This window comes from Fundulus heteroclitus, unplaced genomic scaffold, assembly GCF_011125445.2.
Source record: "Fundulus heteroclitus isolate FHET01 unplaced genomic scaffold, MU-UCD_Fhet_4.1 scaffold_76, whole genome shotgun sequence".
NCBI lineage: Eukaryota > Metazoa > Chordata > Actinopteri > Cyprinodontiformes > Fundulidae > Fundulus > Fundulus heteroclitus.
In genome coordinates, this window is record NW_023397208.1 from 18,227 (window position 1) to 32,586 (window position 14,360).

Here is a 14,360-nt window from a genome sequence, read left to right on the forward strand (position 1 = left end):
AACAAATTCCTTAAACATCAGTATAACAAAACAAGATGCAGGAATATCCATGTGTTTTCCCACCCTTGCTTTCAGCACAACACAGCCAAAGCATGACAAGTCCTCCCAATATTAATTGTTAATTTACTTTTTTTCCCTGTCTGTTGTATTTTCTTGTTTGTACTTTTGCCATTTCTACTTTAAATGATTTATTTGTTTTCAATTTCATTTCAATTTTTCTTTTATTTTAAAAAGTACTTTTATTCCGCACTTTGGTCTGTGCTGGCTGTTTTTAAAGTGTTTTATAAATAAAGTTGGTTTAGTTTGACTTGACTACAAGGTTTGTATAGGTGAGCTTAGCTGTTAGACAACCGTTCGGCATCAACCATGCAATAAATGAGATGCATTAGAGTTTCACCTTTTCGGAATACCAGTGAAAAGCCTGTCAAGAAAGTAAAACCTTTAACGTGATGTCAAATTTCATAACGTGAATGTTTTCCGGAGAGGTTTTTGTGCTTAAAATACGCAATTTGTAAGTGTAGCCAGATGCAAAAAAACAGACTTCTATAATGACTTGAGAGCTCAAAGTCAAAGGAACAGTTTTAGGATGTCACAAGATGTGATTATAGGCTACCCTTAATGATGTGGCTGTGAAAATGGGACTAGTTTTTACAGGGTAATAAAAAACTTTTAACTTGGAATAATGATGCTATCATAACATTTAGATTTTGGTTTATGCGATCACTGAACTTATTTGATTTAGATTGGTTTGGTGATTTCTGTGGTGTGCCCATAATGAAAAGTAGCGCATGTGATACATAGCTAAGCAAATTTATAACATTTAAGAATTGTAAGGCACTATAACTTCTGAGTGAGTATTCAAAAGTGACCAAAACATCAGCCAGAAAGCAGAGGAACTGAGAAGGGATCTGTGCTCACCACCTGCAGAATCACTGCTTTATTGGGGGGGGGGGGGTCTTACTAATTTTCTTCTAGTTTCCACCTGTTATCTATTCCATTTACACAAAAGCAGTTGAAACATCGTCAATCGTCAGTGTTGCTTCTTAAGTGGACAGTTTGATTTGACAGCAGTGTGCTTGACTTGGAGTTACATTGTACATTCCCTTTATTTTTTTTAAACAGTGTATAATGTTAAGATGGCTTCACTATTAATCTACATATTCATGAATATATTGATTTTGTATATTTTATTTAAAAGGCAGGCACATGGGAGCCACACATGCTACTGAGCTGCATTTTGACTTGTTTTAAGGACATTACAGCAAAGTTGAATCTGCCTGTATCCAGACCTCAATAGGTTAATAAATTTGATTTCTGTTGATTTTGTGATCAGTACATTCAACTATGTAAAGAACAAAGTGTTTCATAGAAATATTTAATTTATTCAGATCTAGGATGTGTTATTTTAGTCTTCCCTTTATTTTTTTGAGCAGCGTAAAACCAGACAGTTTCAGCTATAGTCTACTAGGAATGTATCAGAAATTAGGTACTATGGATGTAAGATAATTTGGTTGCAACAGTGGCAAACACACAGTTACACACAACCATTAGCAATGAAAAGAGGAAGAAAAAAAGGCACAAACTAGTTTAATCAAAAATAGCTCTAAAGAAACTCCATGAATAAGAGATAAAAAGTAAATACCAGACTAAATAATGCACAGTGTATAATATTTAACAATGGAAAGACTCCACCCTATTTACATAAAACATGATAATGCAATGTGAATTATAGTGCAGCAGCCTCCCGAAGTGGCCGCTAAGGCTACTAAGTTACCTTAGTATCTGGGAACAGTGTAAACAATTAATGATCAGATCAGAACCAGTGCAACCATTAGCATGATGTCATTGAGTTTGTTGGGAGCAGCCGGGAGGAACGACCTGTGGAAGCGCTCCTTAGAGCATCTGGGATGCAGCAGTCGGTCACTGAAAGAGCTCTCCAGCTCTGCAACAGCTCTATGCATGGGGTGGGAGACATTGTCCTCAGTGATTTGATTTTTCATGTAGAAATATCCTTACTATGTGGTAAAAATTGCAGTCCTATTTATTTATTCATTTTATTTTTTTATTTGCTGCCCAAACATTGCCTTACTCTAATAAGAATAAATACACAAATGCTCCAAAAATGATTAATGTCTCAAAGTTTAAATAATTACTTCTTAATTATCTGTTGAACATCAACACAAAAGAGCACTAATGTAATTTGCTTACTGAAACTTTTCCAAAACCTAAAGGGATTCGGCTTATAGAAATGTATGTCTCCATTTATCAGTTAGCTGAAAGTTTTGTATATTTGCTTAAAAAGGCACTCTGCAGGTCCCCTTTATTTAATTTTTATTTATTTTTTTCGCAGTTTTTTCTTCTTCTTCTTTTGCGTCTGTCCAGTTTAAATGCTGGGTGCCTTCAGAAAGTTTTAAAAGGGGTTGCAAAAGATGCAATTTTTGAAAAAATATAAATAGGCTACATGAACGTTTCCACTCTTCCTAATGCATTTTAGACACTTTATTGTCGTTATGGTGGATGATGCCATGCAATCGAGGACCGGCTTGGCTAGTGGAATAAACAAATTAGAAAATGTTATATATATATGTTACATTCAGGTACATTTTGTGTTGTAAAATGCTCTAACTGACTTACATCGAACAAGAATTTCATATTATCCATAACACCATTGATACATTTTAACATTGCCGTCACATTTCCATTGAAATCTGTGCACATCTTGAGTCGATAAGAGAATGTAAAGAAAATATCCCATTTACAGCTATTTTGCAAACACTCCTACCGTTTAACTCGCACCTGGCGTCTATTGGTCAGGACGATGACTGACGTGATTCCAGCCAATCAGAGGCTCAAACATCATCCAATCACAGTCTGCTTTCATTTAACACGTCCGCAAAGGCTAAGGAAGTGAAAGCTAACACGTGGGAACAACAATTTAAGACATTTCTGTTTATGGTTCAGGAAAATTCAGTGCCTTTTTTTGCTCCGTGTTATTTAAAGCTCTGTAAATATTTGACTTTAGGCGGTGTTTACATATCAGCGGTGTTTCGAGCCGCTCTGCATAGTTTATCATGGCGCACAACGAAGATAATGATTATGAGTACAGAATCAAAGAGGGAGACCACGTAGTGTTAAAACGAGGGGACGTCTACAAAGCTGTGCAAATCCAGCGGAAGAAGTAAGTCTGAAATGATTATATGCGCTGCTTAATCAGGTACACATCAGCTACAAACTAGTATGCAATAAATGCTGCAGAGCAGTAAGCCGGGCTTATTGTGATGGAGTGAATTGAAGGCTGAGCATTGACAGGCTGTGGCCGGTTTGCCTCCCAGAAAGGTGATTTTTGAGAAGCAGTGGATCTTCCTGGACAACGCTGTGGGACATCTGTACAGCACTACATTTGAGATTGCCTCCGGAGGAACCCTGCAACCAAAGGAAAACAAGGAAACAGAAAGCTCCACAGGTGTGTCATACACTACACACATTTCAGCCATTGGGGGTGTCCCCTTCAGTGTGTGCCTCCTTTTCTTTTCGTGGGATTGTCAAGAACATTTAAGCAACAATGATTTGGTTTAGTTTGTTGTGCTATTTTTTTTTTTATCACCCCATATATGCAAATTGCTAGATATCCATGTCTTCACTGGGTGAAGAAAACAAGAAAACACAACACTGAAGGAATTTCAAAACTAAAGATAAACAAAACTATACAAATCAAATTTGAATGGTAGTGAATTCAAAAAGTATTTTAATATGGTCAATGACACAAAATATGTCAAAGGAACCAGTTGCTCTAGTTATTTTTTAAGGCTCTTGGTGAATTTTAAGAACACAATATCACAGTACATTTCAATCTACACATTCCAAAATTCACAACATGGCCAAATTTGTATTTTTAATCGACAAAGTCAAACCTTTGCAAACATTAAATTCAAAAAAGAGAAAAATAGTGCTTGGATCCAGCAAAGGTTAAATACTGCTATTTATTTTTCAGATTGCTTAAACGTGAATCTGTGAAGAAATCCTGTTACTGCTTCATGTTAACTGACTTTTGCTGTCTTTGCGGCTCCTAGATGTGCAGGTGGCAGGTACAGACAACAGACACATCAACGATGACGGCAAATCACAGAAACTGACTCGGGACGACATTGAGACGATGAAAGAGCAAGGTCTGACGGATAAGGTACCTTAATTATTTTGATCAGCCATCAATAAAATGGTTTCTTTCTGGTGGAAAGACAGATGTTTTTTGTTTTGTTTTTTAAAGGTAATTGATGTGGCGATCAGATTGTGGCCACTTTCTGATAACAGACTTTACGAAGCTCTGATCGGCTGATACCGATTCCTGGATCAATGGAAAATAGTTAAAAATAAATAGTAAATAAAGCCTTCTGTCCCTGAAAATCTGCAAATGAAGTAAAACCTTTAATATGGTTCAAATAAAGTAAAAGGAACTCCTTTAATTATGGGTTAAAGGAATCCATAGCAAAAAGAGTTTCCGCTTATCTCATTTACTCCTTAATGAGGCCGATTAGAGCTCATCAACCCATTTCTGTAGGGGGGCACCATGTCACAAATACCTACATTTATTTTGAAAAACTTCTCTTAAAAAAAAAAATAGGGTGTGTTCACGACTGCCATATATTTGTCCCGCTTTAACTGGACCAAAGTTTGTGCCCCCCTTGATCTGGACCTTTTTTGCACCCTGGTCCAGACTGAACAACTAGACCGAGACCCACTTTTTGAGATGGTCTCGGTCCGCTTCCAAATGGATTCTGGTGCCGTTCGGTTCTGCTGTGAATACGGAACAGCCTCGATCTGACCCAACCAAGCAGAAACGTAGTGTTTAGCTACGCTGCTGCCAGCGTGGTGTGAGACTTCTTCCACTCGTAGGACACATTCTCTGACGCCGGTCCAAGATTAGAACTGAAATGTCTCGAAACCTGAGTTGAATGAGCTTCTCTTGACACTCTGAGATTTAGCAGCAGTAATAGCAACGTTGACGATTTAAACTGTCTTTAGCATCTAGTATTATTGATTAGCACAGTTAGCAGTATTAACTTTAGTATATAATCCCTTCCTTTTATAACCCGTGCTTTTACTGTGATTTCCAAAAGTCCAACATTTTCCTATTCAACATGTTTCATAACAGATATGATACTTTTCAAATGGATAAAATTGAATTAGTTCAGCTTTTCTGGTCACATCTAACCCTCCATATTGACAATCCATTGGACACATTCAGAGACAGAGACCGGGGGAAAAAAACGGTCTCTATCTCTATCGCTGAAATCCAACATGCCTTCAAAGCAAAGACCATTGTGCTACATCTAATTTCATTTTTATCACCTAACTTGTACTAAAACCAGTCTTCTTCCTTCAGTAATACGGCACCCAAGGGGTTTGTTGTAATCGTAACCTGTTCATGTCATGGCCTGGTGTGTTCACTGATCAGAAAAGGGTTAAATGTTTTTGGTTCCAGGGAATCAGTCGCCAATCAGAGAGTCTAAAGCATAAAAACCTGATCGGCAACTGATATCCCAGTGCATCTCTAGTTAATATTACACAGAAATTAGGAGAGTTAATGTCTGTTTTTGTCCTCCAGGAAATCATCAAGCAGCTCATAGATAACAGCTCAACTTTTAATAATAAGACTGGATATGCCCAGGATAAGTACATTAAGAAGAAGAAGAAAAAGTAAGCCGCTGCTGATCAAACACTCAAACAGCTACATCCATAAACGATTGTAACTGGTCTCATCACTTGTTCTCATCTTGTGTCCTCCCAGGTATGAAAATACAGTGATGGTTCTGAAACCTACCTGTCGCATCTTGGCCATGATGTACCACGGCCGCGAACCGGGGAAGATCTGGTGAGATGGCACATTGAAAACCAAAATGTCGGAGAGTTTTTCTTAAATATCCGTACGATCATAACGCCGTGTGTGTGTGTGTTTTGGTGTGATGCAGCCATCTACGATATGACACGCTGGCACAGATGTTGACTTTGGCAAACATCCACGCTGGCAGTAAAGTTCTAGTATTCGAGACCTGTGCCGGACTGGTACTGGGATCCATCATGGAGCGAATGGGAGGCAGGTTGTCTTTAACAAGCTGTGTGCACTATCCACGTGTGAAAGATTTCCGCTTCTTTTGGAAGGCTGTCTTCGTGGGCTTTGACCAAAGCCTTTCTTTTGCCCTTTTATGTAATTACTTTCTGTGTCCTCCCCATCCAGGCTACGGCTCGGTGATTCAGATGTACCCAGGAGGTGGGCCTGTCCGGGCGGGGGTGGAGTGTTTTGGCTTCCCTGCACATTTTCACGATACGCTGCATGAGTTTCCAATCTGCCACGTCAACGCTTTGCTGGCGGGCACGCTGGACGCCAGTGCTAAAGACTCCGCTCCTGGTTAGGCTTTCTTTCTTCTTTTGTCTCCTATTTATTTTTTTTTTGGACAGATTTCCTTCAAATTAGGGCTGAACTGCCAATGGCAAGCAGGGTTTTTTACCCACACAGCTCTGCAAAAGTGCTCATAACCTTTTTGAAGTTTTTCCCTTTTTGTTGAAATACAGCAAACATGTTCAATGTATTTTATTGGACGTTTGTGTGAAGTGGTTTAAAACTATTTTAACCCCCAAAGAAGAGAAAAATAAAGGATCACCTTTTGACAAATATTTATACCATCTTTTCACATATAGAGAATGAAAATTAGATTCTTAGCAAAATATCTCAAGCTCACAGTTGGATTTAGGGCTGGGCGTTGACTAACACAGGCCTATGCGCTGGTATAAATGTGTCCGTTGTAGCTCTCGCCGTACATTTAGGGACACCGACAGCTGGGAGGGGAAGCTCCGGCACACTCTTAAGTCTTGTTTAGCCTCCAACAGGTTTCCTCCCAGGATTACATTGTCTGGCCCCGTCCATCTTTAGTACCAGTTCCGAGCAGCTCCCCGGTCCCCGTTTAAGAAGAGCACAACGCGATGGTTCTGCAACCATGCTTCACCGTTAGGACATGTTCAAATTAGTGTGCACTGTTGGTTTTCTGCTGCCCGTGGCATTTAGCATGTAAGCCCAAATCTTCCTCACCCGTCAGGTTTTCCCTTTAGTCTTAATGATGCTATTTTGCTCAGTGGTGGATGTTTGGGTATCAAATTAAATGGGGCCGAATACAAATGGAAAACACGCTTTTGAGATTTTTATTTGGAAAAAAAATTTGAAAACCATGCATCTTTGTCCTTTCACTAATGACTGTATGCGTGGCCAGTGTCTTACCTACAGGGGGCAGTTACGCTTTGTATTAAACCTCTGCACAGCCGGGGTTGAGCCAGCACCGTCTAATTCTGTGCTGGTCTAATACGTGTTTTCTTTTTGTAAACAAGAAGCTGATGCCTAGGTGCTAGGGTTGTGTTTTCAGTTTGATTACTTTTAAACGTAGGCTGTGTGTTCCTTTTATTGCCCTGTTCTCAGAACTGGTTAGCTTGGCTCCCTAGTTCCTAATCCTCTCTCTGTTCTCCAAAATTAAAGTAAATGAATCACTATGACAGTCATTTATTTATTTTATAGCTTTACCCTGTCTCTTCCAACATTGCAGAGGAAAAGCAATTGAGCGTGGCTGCAGAGGAGGAGCAAAAGCAGCCTGAGGCAGAACAGCAGGAAGGCAGTCCAGAGGAGGAGAGCATGGAGGCGAACACCGGGGACGACGTGGGCCAAGACCAGGAGAAACTCGAGATAGAGAAACGGCAAGAAGCAAAAGTACCTCCCAAAGTTTCACACCTATTCTTTTAATTATCTATTAGGAGGCAGACAATTAAAGTCATTTATGTTATGTAAATTTCAATGCATTGCTACTTTTAGGCTCAAGAGAGAAAAGTGAAGCTAGAAGAGAAGCGAAGGAAGCTGGCGGCGGCGGCTGCCCTGCTGGAAGGAAGGAACGCTGATGGGTTGGTCTCAGATTGTTAGAAGCCGCCTTCAGATTAGTGTCTCTGCAGCACTCTGCTTCTCCCAGCATCAGCCTCTTTCTGTCCCGGCTCCACTTTCATCAGTGCTATGTACCAAACAAAAGCCATTAAAACAGATTTGCAGGGGGGGAAGTTATGAATGATTAAATCATTAACGCTGTCCATAACAGTCATAAAAAATAATTTGCCTTTCTCTGAGCTTGAAGTGATTACAGAGCAGGGCTCTTCCAAGGTGAACAAATTGATTGCTTTGCAGTTAACTCCCACATAAAACAAAAGACCTTATAGCTTTTATGATTGATGGTTGAGCTATAAGAAGGTGACGTCTGTGCCAGAAGTACAAGTATTGATCTTGTCCGCTCATAGACTTTTCTATATCTATGAAGCTTTACAGTAAGCAATAAACAACAGTTTTCTACTTTGTCCTAAATCAGCCTTTTTCTACTGTTTCTCATCCTGCTCTAAAAAAAAAAAAAAAGATGTGAGTTCTGTGTCGCTTGAAGCACCGATGAGCTGAATTACCATCCTGCCTTGCTGCACATTTTCAATTACAGAATGTGCTGTTGACATTGCTTTCTTTTGTTAGACATGTTTGCTTGATCATCGTTTTTTTTTTTTTTTTCCCTACTTGCAGGTTGGTGATAGCGAGTCACTTTCACCCTTGTTCTGTTCTCCTGGGCTTGCTCAAATTCCTCTCTCCTTCTCGGCCGTTTGTGGTCTTTTCCCAGTACAAAGAGGTAAGCGCACCAGATGCAGTCATTCTTTATTTCCTAATTAAGAATAAATGGGCATTAAGGAAAAATGTATTCCCTGGACCTACCGGTGCTTTGCAAAAGTTACTTACATCCCTTGAACTTGAACTGGCCTTTATGGAACAGTGGCTTTTTGAAAGAAATCCCCTGAGATGAAACACAGCAGTGATGTTGAAGGTTTTCTGGTCAGATGAGACCCAATCTGAGCTCTCTGGCTCACAGGTAAAGCACTATGTGTGGCGTAAGGATTAACAGTCCTCATCCAGAATGCACCATCCCCTGTGTGGAAAAATGGTAGAGATGGCATCGGCATGTAGAGATGCTTTTCTTTAGCAGAGGCAGGAAAGCTGGTCAGAGTTAATGGTGAGCTGGATGAAGCTAAATGCGCGGCAACACAAAAAGGAAACTCCTTAGAAGATGCGGAAGACTTGAGACTGGGGCTGAGATTGGCATTCACGGGGACAACAACCTTAAACCCTCGTGTATTAGTACGATCCAGTTGGAGTTTAAACCTTAGTCCGGCTAAGAATCTGTGGCAACACCTGAAAATCAGCCACCCAAGATGCGCGTTATCCATCCTGTTTTGAGTATAGAGAGAAATTTTAGTCTTTAGCTGTGTAAAGCTGGTGGAAAAATACCCCAAACATTAGTTGTAATTGCAGGAAAAAGTGGTCCTATAAATATTGTACTCGTGCGCTTATTAAAGATGTATGACACACTTTTATCTGTAAAAGTCTTCAACTGTTTGTCACGTTTGCACACTTTCTGTGTTGCTCTGTCATATTAGAATATATTGGAATCTCTAGTTCTAATGTGAGAAACTGGAAAATTTCAAGCTTTACAGGTAATTTTGCAAGGCGTTGCATCTTTTGAGGGTCACTGGAAGAACATGCCGTTAGACTTCCTCGCTAAGAGCTGCAGTTGGAAATGAATCTGTTAGACGTCTGGCTCTATTTTGTTTGGTTGACTTCGTGTGAACGTATTAATACATGTATTCTCTTCTTTAAATCTTGTGCTGTGTTTGTCCTTTTTCGACTCAATGTCTACAGACACTTATTGAGTGCTACACAAAGCTCAAAGAACAAGGTGGGACGGTCAACCTCATGCTCACCGACACCTGGCTCAGGCATTACCAGGTAAATGCTTCAACCCTGGCTAAGCAATGTATTGTTTGGTTTAAAATCCAGTTGGATAGGATCAGCGGTTTCATATTCAGGGTTCCTACACTGTCCGGGACAACAGAGAATTGAATGTCAGTATTTTCCTGAGCTGAAATAAGTATGGAATAGGAAATTTATTCCCCATCTTGAGGTTGCTTGATGCTTGACGCACGTACGTTCTACGCAGAAATGAAAGTGCTACTTCTTCCTCTGAAGTATCACTTTTCTTCTAGACTCTACAGGCCAGTGTTGTGCTCCTACACCAAGTGTACTACACCCCACTACACGCAGAAGTAGAAAACAGTCGTTAACAACATTTAGGCCTTTTACTTTCTTCCAAGAGAGACGGAAATTAACTTGTTGATCTTTTTGTGCCAAATCATAAAGATGTCTATATTTACAAAGCTCCGCCAAAAGGAGCGCTTGCTCGTCCGCCATGTTTCTCCGCTTGGGACTGTCCACTCGGAGTAGCGTGGAGGTCAAAATCACTTAACATGACCTTGCAGATGCCTCATGCATAAACCAGGCTTTATTGTTTACGTGATGAAATCAGAATTTCTAAAAGCAAGCTGCTCTTATCAGATTGATTTATTTATTGTAGAATAAAGCACATCTATCCATTGATCGATCTTTTTATCCATTCCATAACCAATATGGACTTTAATCCATCCATCCATTAACTGATCTTTTTATACATCCATCTGTTCTCCTACCTGTAGCTTTATCCATCTTTCTATTAACCCATGTAAATCTATAATTATTTCATTCATTGTGTTCGTACTTTATTCCAAGCCTAAGAAACTTTTCTTTCTTTGTGCCAGTTTGGGGTACCTAGTAGACAATCGGCAGACTTGTTCCATCCTGTGAGGTTTTTCTCCCCCTGCCATTTCTCCAGTTAATCCCTCCTGACTGGTCTCTGTTTGGTCTCCAGGTGTTGCCTGACCGGACACATCCTCTGCTCCTGATGAGCGGGGGCGGGGGCTACCTCCTCTCAGGGACCACTGTTGCCACGGACCCATCCAAACCGGCAGGCTCCCCGCAGGCCGAGGAACCGGCTCCAAAGAGACAAAAAGTGAAAGACTGAGGGATAAACACACGACGAAGGGTCAGATCTGTCAGAGGCATGTTGGCGTGACCTGCAGGGATTTATTTTCTCCACTCTGTTGAACTGAAGTGACACTATTGCAGAAATGAAGACGGGGTGTCTGGTTTGCATCCATCAGAGCACCTTCTTCTGTATTTGTCCTCACATCAGCTGAGGAGTAAAGTGTAATCCCAAAACAGGTCATCTCAGCTCAGTGTGTTCCTTATGTAAGAGACGGAGGGGATTTATTTCTTTAAGAGACAAGTTTGCGTTACATCCCTTGGCGGCAATTGTTAAACATGTTTTTATTTTACAGAGTTGTTATAGAACTCAGTTCCGAATAAAGATTTATTGTATCTACATCAGGGTTTGTGCAGGAAAACCAAATCTCTAAGAAATGATGTATTGTGACCTCTTTTAATTGTAGAAATAAATTCAACTTTCATTTGGTCCCAGGATAACTCCTTTTTTTATTGAGTGCAAACAGAATGAGCGCTGAAATACATGACAATATTTTGTCTCATGGTATTTTCTCATTTTCACACAACGCATATAAACATCCAAGCCGTTCCCATGCTGTTCAGTTATACATTACATCACATAAACAGTGAGCGAAGCAGTTAACACGTTGCAAGCCTTCTTGCATTATTTTTGTTCCATTTTTAACATGAATCACATTAAATAGACAAACTTGGCATTATTCACAGATGGTAGTAAAAAGCTCCAGGATTATGCGGTCTTGTCATGCAGCTTGACTGCGATTTTCTGCAGCTCCATGTCCATCGCGGCCAGATTTTCCAGCTCTTTCTCCTGTGGGTGGGGGAGGGGGGAAAAAAAGCATTTCCTTTAAAAATGCCAAAAGACATTCATCAGCAGTTTTGTCGCATTTGTTAAGCAATAAACATGTTTAATCATTAACTGTTGAACCCATTCAGTCAGGTCTCTGGAAGGCTGAATTGGGCTTGTAGCAGAACTTGACGTCGGGACCCGACCCCCTATTAAGCCCACCAGCCACCCCTAACAGCATTTTAGTAAACATTTGGTTGAGTCGGGAAGATGGGGCTGAATTTAATTGGTTCAGCTCCTGTGCAACATGTATCCACAGAAAACTTAAGCAGGTTGACTTAAGTTGGAAGCATTGTAACTATCGAAAGTTTTTTTTTTTTTTTTTTCTTTCTTGCTCTGGCCAAAAATTTTAAATATTACACGAATCATTTGAAAGATTCAATATGAGTTATTCTTAAAGGTTAGAACAAATTAATTTGGAAGCTTGATCTCAACATGAAGTGTGAGATCCATGCTGTGAAAATGTATGCGCTCTCAGACCCTGAGCAGCAGCTTGGTTTGCCTCTGCATTCACATTCGCTACAGCATTTATGTAAGCCTGTCCCTGCGTCAGGAATACACCTCTAATGGATGAATCGCTCACTTGGGTTACATATTCCCTCAATCTGCAAGACGCAGTACTGTGGAACCAGTGAATCACTTTGATGCTGCATCAGTAATTTGTTTTTCCCGCTCTAATGTATGGGATGAGACGAGCCTCTGCAGGCGGAACTCCTCCACGATCTTTATGGACATCTTTAGCCTGATTACTCTCGGAGACTCAAATCATTTGCTCCTTGGTGTGATTACTGCAGCAGTCATAAAATACTGGTGTGGAGAAGTCAAACGGGGTAAGCAAGGAGATGTGCTGTAGTGAGGGAGACAATAATACAGTTAAGGGAGGCCGAGTTCACCAGTCCAGATTCCACTGCACCACTTCTGGGACCTGACCTGCGCATTTTCACAGATGCTCGTTTGCTCAGTTCTAGGGAGATTTCCATGATGAGCTTCTCGGTCGCAGTAAAGCATTACTGCAATGTGATGTGCTTCATGACTTCATTAGGTCAGCCAAATGCAGTGTGTGCCATTTTAGCAGAGGTGCGTGCAAAATACTTAATTTCTCTTACATAGGTTGCTTTTGGTTCAAGCTGGGCAAATGTGTTTTGGCTGCGGCCTAATCTCAAGTTGCAGTTGAAACAATGCAGCACAAGATAATTTGTTCTCCTGTCATTCTTTGCATGAATACACTTAGATAATCGGTTAAAGACGGCATGACCGAACCTCCTGTGGAGTGAGTTGTCTCTGCTGTGGACTCCTTTTCACCTCCTCTTTATCGGAGTGGTTAGACAGCTGGTTTAACTTGTAGCTCAGCAGTTTGGTCAGTTCATCCATCTAAAACAAAACGCAGAAGAAGAAAATATTTCAACATGATCACTGTTTCAATATGATCTCTGGCATGGCAACATTTCAGGATGCATGTTGTTTAGCCTTGGAAGGTTTCATTAAAGTCTGCAAAGTTGCAAGCTTTCGCCCATAAATATAAAATGTTGTAAATATTAGGTAAAATTATCACTTTTGAGGCTCACCTTAGTTGCATGCTCATCTGAGTCTCTCTTAAACCAGGCAGGGTGGTAATAGCCTCTGTAAATCCAGGGATTGCGCTTCTCGGCCAGATACCTAAACGTGACCAATTTAGGTGCCAGATATGTTCTGTTAGTGCAAGTGAACGGTTTCTTGTTGATTCATTCATACCTTACCTCTACTAATATAAAATATTTGCTACATATAATGGTACAAACAAACAAAATGCTAATTTAGGTAAAATACCTTAGGGCTTCATCTCTGTCCTTTTCCTCTCTCTCTTCATCTTCGTTCTCGTCTCTTTTGTCAAAATCCCAGTATTCCTGGCTGCGTTCTTCATTGGGCTCTTCCCTGGCTTCCTCTGGAAGCTCCTCACCACGTTTGTGCCTCCTTTGTGAATACCTGCCAGGCCTCCATGTCCTCTTCTCTCTACCGGTATCAAAGTCCCAGTATTCCTGGCTGCGTTCTTCCTCAGGTTCTTCTGAAAGCTCCTCATCCCGCTTGTGTCTCCTTTGGTGATGTCTGCCAGCCCTCCACTCCCTCTTTTCTCTTCCAGTATCAACATCCCAGTATTCCTGGCTTCGTTCCTCCTCGGGTTCTTCCTTTGCTTCTTCTGAAAGCTCCTCATCCCGCTTGTGCCTCCTTTGGTGATGTCTGCCAGCCCTCCACTCCCTCTTTTCTCTTCCAGTATCAACATCCCAGTACTCCTGGCTTCGTTCTTCATCAGGTTCTTCCTTAGCTTCTTCCGAAAGCTCCTCATCCCGCTTTTGCCTCCTTTGGTGGAATCTGCCAGGCCTCCAGCCCCTCTTGTCAACATCCCATGATTCCTGACTGCGGTCTTCATATTCTTCAACCTCCGATGGTTCATCGCTGCGTCTGTGGAGCTTTATCTTGTGATGATAGCGATGTGTGGGTTTCCATATCCGCTTGTCTCTCGCATCCTGCCTTTTCTCTACGTCCCAGTCCTCTTGACTGCGTTCCTCCTCTGGCTCTCCCCCATCTTCC

At 40.9% G+C, this 14,360-nt stretch overlaps 2 protein-coding genes across 2 annotated transcripts in view; one reads left to right on the plus strand and one right to left on the minus strand.

Annotated features, from left to right (window-relative positions):
- Window positions 1-2,867: 2,867 nt before the first annotated feature.
- On the plus strand, window positions 2,868-11,399 carry trmt6 (tRNA methyltransferase 6). The gene is made up of 12 exons (XM_012866663.3): window positions 2,868-3,178; window positions 3,333-3,463; window positions 4,071-4,180; window positions 5,603-5,694; window positions 5,786-5,869; window positions 5,967-6,091; window positions 6,233-6,403; window positions 7,587-7,747; window positions 7,850-7,935; window positions 8,588-8,690; window positions 9,755-9,841; window positions 10,797-11,399. Exons 1-12 carry the CDS (start codon window positions 3,072-3,074, stop codon window positions 10,947-10,949), a joined length of 1,410 nt encoding a protein of 469 aa, XP_012722117.2. The 5' UTR covers window positions 2,868-3,071; the 3' UTR covers window positions 10,950-11,399.
- Window positions 11,400-14,360, minus strand: part of chgb (chromogranin B) — a 5,299-nt gene continuing 2,338 nt past the window's right edge. The window contains exons 2-5 of the mRNA XM_036134202.1: window positions 13,602-14,355; window positions 13,361-13,451; window positions 13,056-13,166; window positions 11,400-11,759 (exon numbers count right to left, since the gene is read on the minus strand). Coding sequence (XP_035990095.1) covers window positions 11,679-11,759; window positions 13,056-13,166; window positions 13,361-13,451; window positions 13,602-14,355 — 1,037 coding nt within the window. The 3' untranslated portion in view covers window positions 11,400-11,678. The remainder of the gene's footprint in view (window positions 11,760-13,055; window positions 13,167-13,360; window positions 13,452-13,601; window positions 14,356-14,360) is intronic.